General features: G+C 27.6%; 1 protein-coding gene across 1 annotated transcript; it reads right to left on the bottom strand.

Moving 5' to 3' along the window:
• Positions 1-426: 426 nt before the first annotated feature.
• On the bottom strand, positions 427-2348 carry LOC107467765 (LOB domain-containing protein 1). Its single transcript, XM_016086941.3, has 2 exons — positions 1950-2348; positions 427-874 (listed from the first exon to the last, which is right to left on the bottom strand). Exons 1-2 carry the CDS (start codon positions 2265-2267, stop codon positions 500-502), a joined length of 693 nt encoding a protein of 230 aa, XP_015942427.1. The 5' UTR covers positions 2268-2348; the 3' UTR covers positions 427-499.
• Between the last annotated feature and the right edge of the window lie 11261 nt (positions 2349-13609).

Here is a 13609-nt window from a genome sequence, read left to right as displayed (position 1 = left end):
AGGTGTCTCAAACAACATATCTCTATCTAGTACTCAATTTTCTTCATCTTCTATTAACCTTTTTTCTTCCTTGAATAATAATGATATTGGGGAAACAATTATCACCTTTTTTTTTTCTCCTCCTTTAATTATTTTCTTTTTTCTCATCATCCTCTTTTTATATCTTTTCATTGTCAAAGGTTTGGCTATTGAAATGACTAATGAAGCAGCAAGCACCGGTGATGACCCATATCTACCAAACAACTAATTTGTGACTTTTTATTGAAAATTGTCTCACTATGATTCTCTTCTTTTTTTTCTTTTTTTCCCCCCTCCCCTCACTTGGAGAGATTAATTAAAAGTTTAATAAGAGTTACTATGGAATAAAATTAATCTTATCTATAATAATAATAATAATACATATAAATAACTCTAAGAAGCATGATATTATAAATGATATAAATAAGAATATGACATATATAGTTGAATGATTATTATTAGTTTGAAGATGATTAGTTAATTATGTCCATAGAGGCTCCCAAGCAGAAGCAAGATTGTTGTCATCAATGAAGCAAGACATATCAACATGATTATTATTGTTATTATTATTCTGAGGCTGAATCATCATCATGTGGTGTTGTTCCTGATGTGAAGATGATTGATGAGTATTACTAGTACTCATTTCCATGCAAATGAGTGCAACCAAATTAGTTTGTTGGCAGTGCATGTTAACAAGCTCAGCTTGTGCTTTTGCCAATTGTGCTTGAAGCTCACTCACTTGCTTTTGGAGTTGGCATATTGCTCCTGCACAACCATAAACTGGGTCCCTAATTCTTGCATTTGCCTCATACACCATGCTGCTCACTGCATCTGCCCTTTGGTTTTCTGGTAGTTCCTGAAAATTCAATCCAAATTTTCTTCTTAGTTGCAAAGAAATTCATTCAACTCTTTCTTGCATATTTTGCAAACTAGCTAGCAACCTCTTTTGGATAAAATACTCATTTTTTGTTAAAAATTATATTTGGAACTAGATTAATTTTTAGAGAGAGGCCAAGAAAAAATTTATAATTAACAAAAAATAAAATAAAAAATGTTAAGAAGCTAAACTAAAATTTATGCATAATTTATAAAAAAAAATTTGATAGTTGGAAGAGGTCATTGCTCTCCTTGTTTTGTATGAGGCTTCGTCTCTGACCTCAAATATTATTTTTTCAATAAGTTTTTTTCTTCTATATTTATTAGCAAAATTTTTTAAAAAATTAATTTTTTCGAAGTAAACTACTCCTTTTAAATCATAAAAGATTTAAGCGTTGAGCCATTGATAATTCTAATAATAAAATATTTAAATTAATTAAATATTAATAAATAGTGATAATTTTTACATGAAATTCACATCATGAATTATTAGATAATTCAATTAAATATATCTAATTAAATATATTAATTCATCTGACGATCCACTATGTGATAGATAATTTAAGTTTTATAAAGAGAATTATTAGGACTCATAATAAAAAAATACATAATTTTTAGTGGATAGATTCCAAATGTGGGCACCTAATTTTGACCTATGATCCCATATAGTGGTAACACCATGGGAAGCACCAAAAGAGATTGAGAAAGAAAACTGAAAAAGAGAGCTGAATTAAGCACCAACCTAACGTTATTATTTGACTAACCCATTCTTCTTCTTTTTTTTGTTTAAAATTAATGAAAAAGAAAAAGAAAAAAAAAGGAAGAAAGGAAAAGTGATTTCTACTTGGTAGAGTTGAAAGAAGAGGGGAATTATTATGCAAAACTTTTATTTGTGTTAGGAAGTTAGAAAACAAGCCATCATCATCAACATGATGTCCATCAATTAGGTACATATTTTGACCAAAAACCCCCTCTCGAAATGATGTATTCAACTGCTAAAATTCTTTGTATTCTTTGAAGAAAGAATTAAACTGAGATTTTGATATGTGGGGTACCTGCAAGAACTTGATAATGTTACTTGCTCCAAAGACTCTATGGGCAATGGTGAACTTGAGTGGATCAGTTGGAGGGAAGTAAGGAGCAAGAACACACTTCTCAACGCAGCGGCGACGGAGGATCTTACAGGCGGCGCAAGGGCTCACCACCACAGGTGGAGGCGGCGACGGCGGAGCACAGGAAGTTGGAGATTGAGATTGTGAAATGGGAGGAGGAGAAGAAGAAGGAGGAGGTGGAGAATTTGAGATCTTTGTGGGGACGTGGATTATTGGAATCGATGAAGAAGAATTGAGTTTGTATTCCATTTTGTTTTGCATGGTATGTGTTTGATTATTTGTCTGAGAGAAAAAAGATTGAAAACAGAGGAGTGTTTTTTTCTGGGTTTTAAGGATTTAAAGAGAGAGGGGGTGTGGGGGTGGTATTTATAGAGGACCAAATTGGTGTGGGGTCAAAATTGCTGACTTCATACTACGTATTTAACAAGCTAAATTAATCTTCTTCTTCTTCTGTAAAGCCGTATCAAATGTGTATAATCCAGCGTGCTTATTAAGATTACTGTTAATAATTTTAAGTATATATGATATGATGGGGGTTATATAGAGATTTTATGACTTATATAAGAATAATTTAATATTATTTTAATGGCCATTCATTTCATGTAACTTTCTTTTTTTGGATTTTAACATATAATATATACATTTAATGATTTAAATTTTTTATATATTATGAGTATAAAAAAATTTTAAGTAAAAAACTAATAGTATGTTATCTTAATAGGTTAATGGCCTAACTCCAAGTCAAATTTAACGAGCGATAAAAATCAAGAATATCGATTCTAAGAACAGGAAAACAAATAATTTCTCAGCATACTGTACTTTAATTTATAATAATTATTTGTTTAGTTTATTTTAACTTATAAATTGATTTTCATGAATTAGAAGCATAAATCAATTTTAAATTTATGACTTCTAAAGAAAACATTAACAAAAACAAAATAATTTTATAAATATCAATTCTAGAAAGACATCTATTTTATTATATAAAATCGAATTTTTATACTTAACGATGGAGCTGACATGGCATAATTTTGTGAATGTTTTTTTATTTATTTTTTAAATTGATTAAATATAATTTATTACGCTAAATTAATTAAATCAACTAGCTAATTTAATTAGAAATTTAAATATCACATAATTTATTATAATTTATATCAATTTATTTTGGTAGTATTTTTAATTTATTAAACCAAATTAATTATACTAATTATGTGTATTAATTAATTAATTTGATTAATTTATTAGTCATTAAAATAATAAATTTATAAATAAAATAGGCAGCTAAGATATTTTTAAAAGTGGGAAGAGTTGTATATAGATATTTTTAAGTAATAATCAAATCAAATCAAATTAAATTATAAGTATCGAGCCAAATTCAAATCTTGTGAGAAGGTTGGAAGAGTTGTATATAAATTTCTATTACGCTGCAAAGTGGAGGGTTTATTATCAGAATATTTTGGATCGAAGTTGATCAACATGTGAGGGTAATATTCGACATACATACTAACACTACAAGAAAAATATTAAAAACTGTCGGATTTAGCGTTGAGCATTAGCGGCGAGTTTTTCGTCGGATTTACCGTCAGATGTGATAATAAATTCATCACCCTAAAATATTACCATTAGAGTTGATGTTCCGATAGTAACGTTGATGATAAAATTTGGAGGGAAAAAAGAAACTTTGGCGTGCTAGCTACCGTCGGATATACTGGTGGGTAAATCCGACACTAAACCTTGTTTAGTGAAACGTTGTGTTTTGGTTAGAATGCTTTGAAAGTTAGAATACTTTGAAAAGAAAATAACATAGAAAATAAGATAGAATAAAGTTAGAATGCTTTGAAAGTCTAATTTAATTATTTTAAAACTAAAACACTATGTAATTTTTTATTTATTTATTAAAATAAACCACTTTTTGAATTATTTGTTATTTCTTAAGTTTCTTCTTATGTTATTATTTATTGGTGTTTTTATGTTATTAATATATTTGCTGTACAGACATGACAGGCAGCAAAGGTAGGTCGAGTGGGAGACGTGGTCGTAGTAGAGGGCGGGTTTCCATCGAATTCCCCAGGACTGCCTAGTCATCGCTTTCTACCTCGGTTACCCCATCGACCCTTGTGATATCACAGAAAGGCCCATCAGACCAGCAATTTATCATGGTCCTAAACCCGAACTGGGTACCTCTTTCTACTACGCTCCCTGTGAATGTAGCGACGACTTCGAGTCACTATATGTATGCAAACCAAGATGGTGAGTCACATCCTGCAATATGATGATGACCTCGTCCTACAGTGATTGAAAAGTATGGGCGGGTCTCCACCACTCAACAAATACAGAGGATAAGGAATTGTCAAACGTAAAATCTCTTAGCTTTATTGTGTATCCAAATCCAGCATGTCTAATGTATAGTAGTAGGAACTAGGACGTCAGGTGGAGAGATAAATAACGTCACACGACGTGGCAAGAGTAACCGAGGTGTCTGTAAGAATATCGTTGATGAGTATTTTCTAACTTATTGCATATAACAATGCTAACAACTTAATTATAATTAAATAATTTAATTAAAAAAGCTCATTTTACAATAGCAATCATAAAAAGCAATTATTTAATAATATCTTGATGCAATAAAATTTTCGGTAAAAAAGAAGGTAACTTTGTATATAAACTACAAGAAACAAATTTACCGTCAAATTTAGCGGTAAATATTAGGACTACTTTATCGGCGGATTTGTTGGGTGTTTCGGCGTCAAATTCATTAGGTGAAATAATTACTAGCGAATTTTCGTTTCCGACAGTAAATTCGCCGATAATAATTGGAGGAAAGACGAGAAAGATAAGTGCAAAATTTAAAGTTGGATTTACCATCGGATTTTTTGATAGTAAACACGTTTAATGGAACGCTACATTTTGGTGACTCGCAACACGTAGGTGATGAATTCGACGGTAATCGTCCCCTAAATTCGAACCGTGAACCATCTTTCCCTTCATTTTGAATTTCTCTCTCTCTCTCTCTCTCTCTCTCTACACCTCACCATTATCCCCCTCCGATAGCTAGGGGTGGAAAAAAGTTAGGCGACCTACTAGGGACCTGCAGCCTGGTCTATGTTTGGCCTAGCCTGACTTGATAGAAAATAGGCCCTTGCTCAAGCTATTTAAAAAGTCTAAATTCTTTAAAAGGCTATTTCTAGGCTTTTGAAATAGTCTGTTGGGCCTATTAGGCCGGCTTGGGCCTGTAAAAAGATATGTAGAATTTTATTATACTAGTAAAAATGCAATAGAAAGAATTTGAACTTAGATTTTCTATAATATTAAATACGTTTTTTTCACTAAGCCATTTGTAAAAATTAAATTATAAGTTAAATTTAATTATTTATTAAAAAAAGTCTATTGATAGGTTTCAGGCCAGGCCAAATTTGACAACAGATCAGTTTTAGTACTCATTAAAAAGTCTATACCAGATTAGTATACATTATTATAGGCCTCACCTGTTAAAAGTAAAGTCTGGCTTAGCCTATCCTGTTTTCACCCCTATTGATGGCACCCTCTTACTGTTCTACTGCCGCTGCTGCAAACGCTTCTGTCACCGCTTCTACTCTTCTTTTCTCGGTGCCGATGTGAGGAAGAATGTCAGAAGCTCCTGCTCATCAGCCATTTTCTTCCTCTGTTAAAGCTTATTTTAGGTAAATTTTTTTGAACTTCTTAAATAGGATTAAGGTCTGAGCTTACTTATTATAAAATAGTATTTGTGTTTATTATTATTGATTTGTATTGATTGTTGTTGATTTATGTTAATTATTCAGGTTTCTTAGTGAAGTTTTCATTATATATTTTTTTATTATTTGTTCTTAATCTTTAACTTGAAAATTATTTTTTGGTGCTTTAATTTTCTTATCAAGTTGCTTGCTGTTTCAATTAGGTGATAATTTAGAATCAGTTAGAGAATTGATAAAAATTAGTTTGATGATGAAGAAATTAAAACAAATCATATGATTTAGAGTTTATTTGTTTTACAAATGTAGAATGCTTTAAAAGTTTAACAAATGTGTGCATTTGAGTTTATTAGTAACAATACTTGAAGCCTCTTAGTCGGTGGATTAGGATTTAAACACTTGTGTGTTGCCTTAATGATTAAAAAAATTAATAACTAAAATTCAATTGAAGATAACAAACTAAGAAAATTTATGTCGAGTAAATTGTTCGATATTTAAAAATTTGAGAAGGATTGAGAGATATTTGATTTGGATGGAACCCTTGCAGGGTGGAGAAATTCGAATTTTAGGGGAGGCTCTATCAAAATCTTATAAAAATTTTGAGTGAAATTAAAAAATTAGAATTATGTCTTGAAAATTTTTAGTGAATTTTAATAGATGCAAGTGTTTAAGGGCAAATGAGTTTTATGATTGTGTTAATGGTGAAGTTGCTTGGTGACTTAACTTATTTAATTTTCTTAGCAATGAAAAGAGTAAATGAACTTTTTTAATTGGTATGCTCTTTGCAGACATGTCGACAAGTAGAGGTACACTGAATCGGTTTTGTGGTTATGGTAGAGGGAAGGGTTCTACTAGTACATCTGGGACATCTCAATCGTCTCTCTATACTTCGACTTCCCCCCATGACAACTCAGGCAACGAGTTCACAGGACCAGCCATTCATCATATTCCTGAACCCCAACTACGCCCCTCCACCACTTCCATCTGCTCAACTGCCCACTAGTGCTACTACGATGCCTCCAACAATAGACACAGTTGTGCCGGAATTCTCTCACGAAACTCAACCATATGTTCCTCCAGCACCTCCCATCGGACGAATGGTGATTTGACCTGATGGGTTGACGGCGTAAGTACTATTTTAAGTCTTTTATATTTTATTCTTAAGTTTTTCATTTAAATTAGTTAGTTTAATTTAGTTACACTTAATTTCTAGTTTTAGTGGATTTAGGTTGTTAAAATAGGTTCAATTTAGTTTAGTAGGGTTGAACTATTGTGTGCGTGAGAATTCTTGATTGTTGATGATTTGTTTGTGAATTGTTGATAGATTGAGTTTTTAACATATCCAGTTATAGATAAAATTCTACCAAAATTTCTAAAAAATGTAAAATGTAATCGAAGTTTATAGATTATTTCAAATAATTTTTCAGTAAATTACTAATCTTAATTTGTATATTGACAGGTTTGCACCAAATAACAACGCATGTATATAGAAGTGTACTAATATCATCAAGCTGATATACGATCGCCCATGATCGAGCTACAAGAAGATCCCTATTGATACCAGAAATTGATGGTTATAGAAGTAGGCGGTAAAAACTCAACATATTAAGCCTTAGTTAGATTAAGTATGTCTTTAATTTCGAATAAATGATTATCTGCTCAATTTCAATTAACTGGTGCTATTTTTTTTTGCAGGTGAAATTTATATGGGACAAGACTCACGATGTCATGATTAGAAAGATCTTCGACCATCAGATGGTTAGGCGGCTTCACCAGATGTTGGAGGACGTACGTGAGCGGCGCGACTACCTCATTATTTGTCTCCGCCTGGACATTCAGAAGGAGTTGAATGTCTCTTGCGAGACTCATGATGACGGGTTCAAGCGTTGTCGTGTCATCAAGGCATTAACCAGATCGTCGAAGTATATCAGTGGATCAACAATTTTCATGAAGACAAAGGCCAAGCTGATATGTAATAACTTGTCTCAATTAATTCATTCCTAAATTCATTTAGTATTAATGTATATAAAATTCGTCATTATTACTTGATGAGTTAACATATTGTTTCAACATGTGTAGTTTAAGTTGTTAGATTGTGGTACGACGATGGCAGAGATTTTCAAGTATACTCACACTTTGAAGGAGAATAAGAAGAGATTTGCTAATCAGCGTGTCGTGGATCATTACGTGAGTACTAGAAATGTGATAAAAAAAATTTCAATTAACTGCAACCCTAATGTTTACTGGCGAATTATTCTCATCTTTTCACCGATAAATCTAATGTTATTTAACATTTTTCTTATAGTGATAATTAATCATATTTTAATGTTCACTCCTAACTACCACTACTCTTCCAACAAATTGAACCCAAATAAACAAATATATTAACTAATTAATTAAATCAAGTTAAATTAACACGTACTCTAGCTATTTAAATTCAATTATCCTAACATGAAACTGATTAATTAAAATAAGTTAATCTAACATATCATTATTTTAACATATTTTTTGACTAATTAAATCAAAATATTTTAACATATCAACTAAAATTAAATAAATAAAAAGTTGTGACATGTCAATTAATTAACTAATTAAAATAAGTTGTAGGCAAATCAACCTCAAAATCCAATATTTTAACTACGTGTCACGTCGTATTTAGTCTGTTAATATTTTTTGAGCACATGTAATTCTGACGTTGAGTCATATATACTATTATAGATAAATATTTGATAGCTTACATAATTCAGTAAAATTATATTTTATTAATTCAAAGAAGAAAAAAACCTTGGTCCGAACCTATATTCTATAACTCTAAATTGTAGAAAACTTTTCCTTAATCTTAAGTTTTGTATGACTATGACCCAAACAAGGGGAAAAGAGAAGAAAAAAAAGGGAAAAAAATATGAAAAAAAGGGGAAAAGAGAAGAAAAAAAGGGAAAAAAATATGAAAAAAATGGCTTCGACAAGATATTTTTTGAAGATTAAAAAAAAAAGAAAATGTGAAAATTTTCATGAACCATAATATTTAGAGTGAATATGTAACAAGTTAATTTTTTTTTTATTGAAGATAGAGAAATTTGAATTTGTGACTTTTTAAATGAGTATAAAAAGACTATACTATTTGAGTTATAGTTTATTGGCATATGTAATAAGTCATTTAAAGCATAGGCTACATGATGATTATATGACAGGCGATAATTTTGATTGAGATGCTAATATAAGTTGTTGTAATATTTAACAGCATTTTAATGTAAGAATGGTACACTTTCTGTTCTTTGGAAATTCAATTACCTTTTCATTTCTTACGTGCTTTTAATAGATCAAGATGAATTATGTATACGTAATTATCATTTATAGTTAGATGTTATCATCATGATGTTTATTTCAACAATAACGGTAATAATCATGAAATGGTGATAATTAATAATAATAACAATATTAGAAAAAACAATAGTAACTATTATAGTGACAACTGAACTGACGAATTGAAGAAGGTGAAGGTCAAAAATTTCTCATATGATGATGGTGATGATTTAATTAATTTTCTACTATTTATTATTATATTTTTCATGTGGCCTTGTTTTTTGTTTGTTACTTAATAATGGTTATATTTTACAATAATTTTAGGACATTGTGTTGTATCTTTTTAAGGAATAGACATATCAAAGTCCAAAACCATTGCTTATTTTTCTCATCATATATAGTTGCATTGTCCCAAATTTCAATTAATGAACACTATGTGAAAAAGAAAAATGTAAAGTGAATATTGGAGGAATTATTATTATTAGAATCTAAGCTTTATTGATTTGTAAGTTCAAACTACTTTTCATTGAATCATAGTGATGAATGCACATGTTTGTCTAAATTGAGTTGTTAACTTGTTATAATAAGATGATTATTCCACATGGCAATAATATAATTTTGTATAGACTAATATTTTGTTTTTGTCATCCCTTAGTAGAAGGAAATTTGAAATTCTAAATTAGTGTTCTATCATTTAATTACTTGCATAAATCAAATAAAAATAAATAAAAAAAATGCTCCGTTACCATATTTTGAAAAAAAAAGGTCATACATTTCATATGCTTTTGGCTTTTTTAGTAAATAGTAAAGTAATGTGGAAACTGGAATATCACACTCTGAAAGGGTAGGTACCAGGTACAAGCAATATTGCAATAATATAATATTATTAATTAGCTGTTAATTAATTTCATTATTTTTTGGACCACAAAATTTAATAACTTCAAATATATGTAATTCAGGACAGTTCTTTGTAATTAGTTTTCACAAACCATTATTTTGAGGATTCAATATTATTCAACGTTGTTCTTGTATATTTGTTTACATGTTATATGTTTTATTTTGTGGTGTCTTAGCTTATAAGGATACATGCTCAATGTTCAATTATAGAGGTATGTAAATATATACTAATTAAGTTGTTAAATTAGGAAAATAATTATTTTTTAGCCAATATTAAATAATTTTTTGAGATTATTTAAATTTTTTTAAAATAATACTACATAGTTAGTAAATATTATTTTTGGTCAACAATAATATATACTCATATTTATAAAGTTTTGCACATAAAAAACATATAGTTTGTATTTATATTTATCAGAATTTATATATATAAATCAATATAATTTATATTCATATTTTTCAGAATTTATACATACACATAAATTAATAAAATTTGTTTGTTAAAAATAATCTAATATTTATGTTAGTCAAATAATGACAAAAATAAAATACTAAAAATTGTTAACTCTAATTTTTTTTATTTTTTATCATAAATTTTAAACTCTGAATAATATCAAATATTAAATTTAAAATTTAAATCCAAAATTTCAAAACATAAACTCTTCGAGAAGTGAAAATTTTTAAAAATAAATAATAAATTGATGTGAAGCATGTGCTATCATATTGCATGAATATGATCTCATCACTAAGTCTTTAATTTCATGCTATTTAGTATGTTTTAAGTCCAACTTGAAATAAAAAAATATTTCAGTCAATAAATAAATAAATTTAATCAATCACTATTTTCTTTTGAGATTATTCTTTTATTCTTTCTCATTTTTTTTTCTTTCTCTCAATATCACAATTTCACCCATCACCACTAGTAACATATCATGGGTCAACCACTACTTATCAATGTTAAATTGTTAATAGTCATCCGGTTGTTTCTGATCACTTTAAATACTAAATTCTAAATTGTAAATTTTGAATCCTAAACTTTAAATTATGAATTATATACTTAAATTGATTTTATTTTATTTTATTTTTAAATTTTTTATTTAAATTTTAGATATTTTTATTATTTATAATTTTTTTGGATATTTTTTTGATATACATCTCTTTTCAATTGTTGGCTGATTTTTAAATTAGATAATTAAATTGATGTTGTTTTTTAGACTTATTGTTACTGTACTATTATTGAGTTAATTATATTCAATCGAATCGGATTTATTAATTGAGAAATTTTAATTGAATAAATTATTTTTGTAATTAAATTTAATTAAATCTTTTTTAAAGTCTCTCTTTATTTTTATTTTTTAACTAATTTTTAAGTTATTGAACCAATTTAATTATCAAATAATTTAGTCACCTAACATTATTGTTATTAATTAGTCTAATAAATCCTAACTACCGGTGGTCTAGATATATGGAAGGGGGCGGGAGACATTCTGATTTCAATTTATTTTTAAAAATCATAATAATTGACTTTTGGTAATTATTTTATCTCCATTATTAGGATAAAGCATGACAAAATAATAAAGGTAAATTATCATTTTAATTTTTAATGTTTGAGTTAAATTATAATTTAGTTTTTAATATCTCAAATATTTTATTTTAGTTCAAAAATATTTTTATCAAATTTAATATTATCGTATAGTTAAATTCGATACGAATAATTAATACAATGAATAATATAAATATTAAAAATATTTTTTATTTTTATTTTTTTATATTAAAAAAATATTAAATTTTAACATTAAATCATCAATATTTTTAGATAAAAAAAAGTTTTATATTAATAATTATTAATAAATTAATTTTATTTATGTACTGAAATAATTGAATGTTATTGATTTTTTAATATGTTAATTATTGTTTATGTTAGATTTAACTATAAAATAATATTAAATTTATGTAAAATATCTTAAAATTTAAATATGATATTTAAAATATTACAAATAAAATTAAAATTTAACTTAAATATTGAGGACGAAAATTATAATTTATCCAAAATAAGAATGTTAGTTATGGTCTGCTACGAGTGTGCAACACATATACATAATATACATGCAGAACATGAAATTTTAAAGTCAAGATAACACGTGTAAACTATTACTATACATTATTGTACAGGGTATCAATCTTATCTAATCGCGAATAATATATGTAGGACACGTGACTCAACTCTCAGCAAGCTAAGCTAAGCTAAGGTGTCGCTCTAAAAATCACGTGCCATCCATAGATACACACATATATATGCTGCTTAATTAATTAGCTTCTTCTCCAATTTTTCAAAAGGTCAAATTAGTAAATACATTATAAACGTGATATATCATTATGATATTCGTTCAGCCCTTTGCTTCTTAGCTTGCAATGCATGTTCATTTCTTAAAACCCTTAAATTAGTTGTTATTATTGGATATAGATGATCATCCATCGCAATCTACTCTTAAATAATTAATTAATTTATATAGTTCAAATAAGATGATCGGTTTAGTCTTCACTTACCACAACAGTGTTGAATTTTGGCATTTTCAAAAACATGATGCCATTAATAGTAGTTCTTTTAATTTGGTTTCCCATTCGTAATAATATATATACATAGTATCAAAATTTTCATGCATGCATGTGCATATATTGAAACTTTGCAGGACTTAACACTATTGTGACACGGAAACAGTTGCAATTGGCTGGAAATAAAGGTTGCACATTGTATATTACTTTTTATTTTTCGTATGGATTATTATAGTAATTAAAATATAAGAATTAAAGGGAGGGAACAGGCATGGTAGTTACTGCATTGCCCTATATAGTTTTTAGGGTTTAGGACTATGTCTCTTTTTGAAAAGTTAAAATGGCACATTTGAAATGTGCGTTTGTGGTGTGTGGTAATCCATTGATAATAATAATTAATATATTTATAATTGAACTTCATAATCACTAATATATATCAAACACATTTTCTTCAATATTTAAATTCTAAATTTTTCGTTCATAACAATTTTAATATTATATCATAAATTTATTTTTTTTTAAATTTAATTTAATAATAAAAAACACATGAATAGAATGAGTATATCTCTAACAACTATGGTTGATACTTTTGGCTATAAGAATTATTTGCGTATAACTCCTATTACTATACAATTAGGGACGGATCTATCTTTTTTGTTGTGAGAGCAAGTACTTTCGTTACAATTTAAAATTTTATTGAGTAGTATATAATAATAATATTTATTTTTTTAGTAAATTATTGAATTTAATCTCATCATAATTTTTTACTCAATTTTTAGTACTTAATAGTTAATTTAAAAATTTTATATTAGATATCTATTAGAAATAATCAATTCTCAATTTAAAATGAGATTGATGTTCTTTTTTAAAAATTAACTCAAAAGAGTATTATTTACCTTCTTTTAAAATTAGCTTTAGTTTTTTCTGTAGTAACTGTATTAATTGAAAGAACTTTCTCAACTATGAATATCAGTAAGAGTTGACTTCTAATTATATGAAAAATAAATTTATAAATAATTATTTAGTGATATATATAGAAAGAGAGATATTTCAATTGTATTGTTAAGAAAAAATTACTCAATTTTTTTAAATATAAAACCTAAAAAATATAATTCTAAATTTTATGTTATTATTTAAATT

This window comes from Arachis duranensis, chromosome 9 (genome assembly GCF_000817695.3).
Source record: "Arachis duranensis cultivar V14167 chromosome 9, aradu.V14167.gnm2.J7QH, whole genome shotgun sequence".
Classification (NCBI taxonomy): domain Eukaryota; kingdom Viridiplantae; phylum Streptophyta; class Magnoliopsida; order Fabales; family Fabaceae; genus Arachis; species Arachis duranensis.
This window is presented reverse-complemented; position numbering and strand designations above follow the sequence as displayed.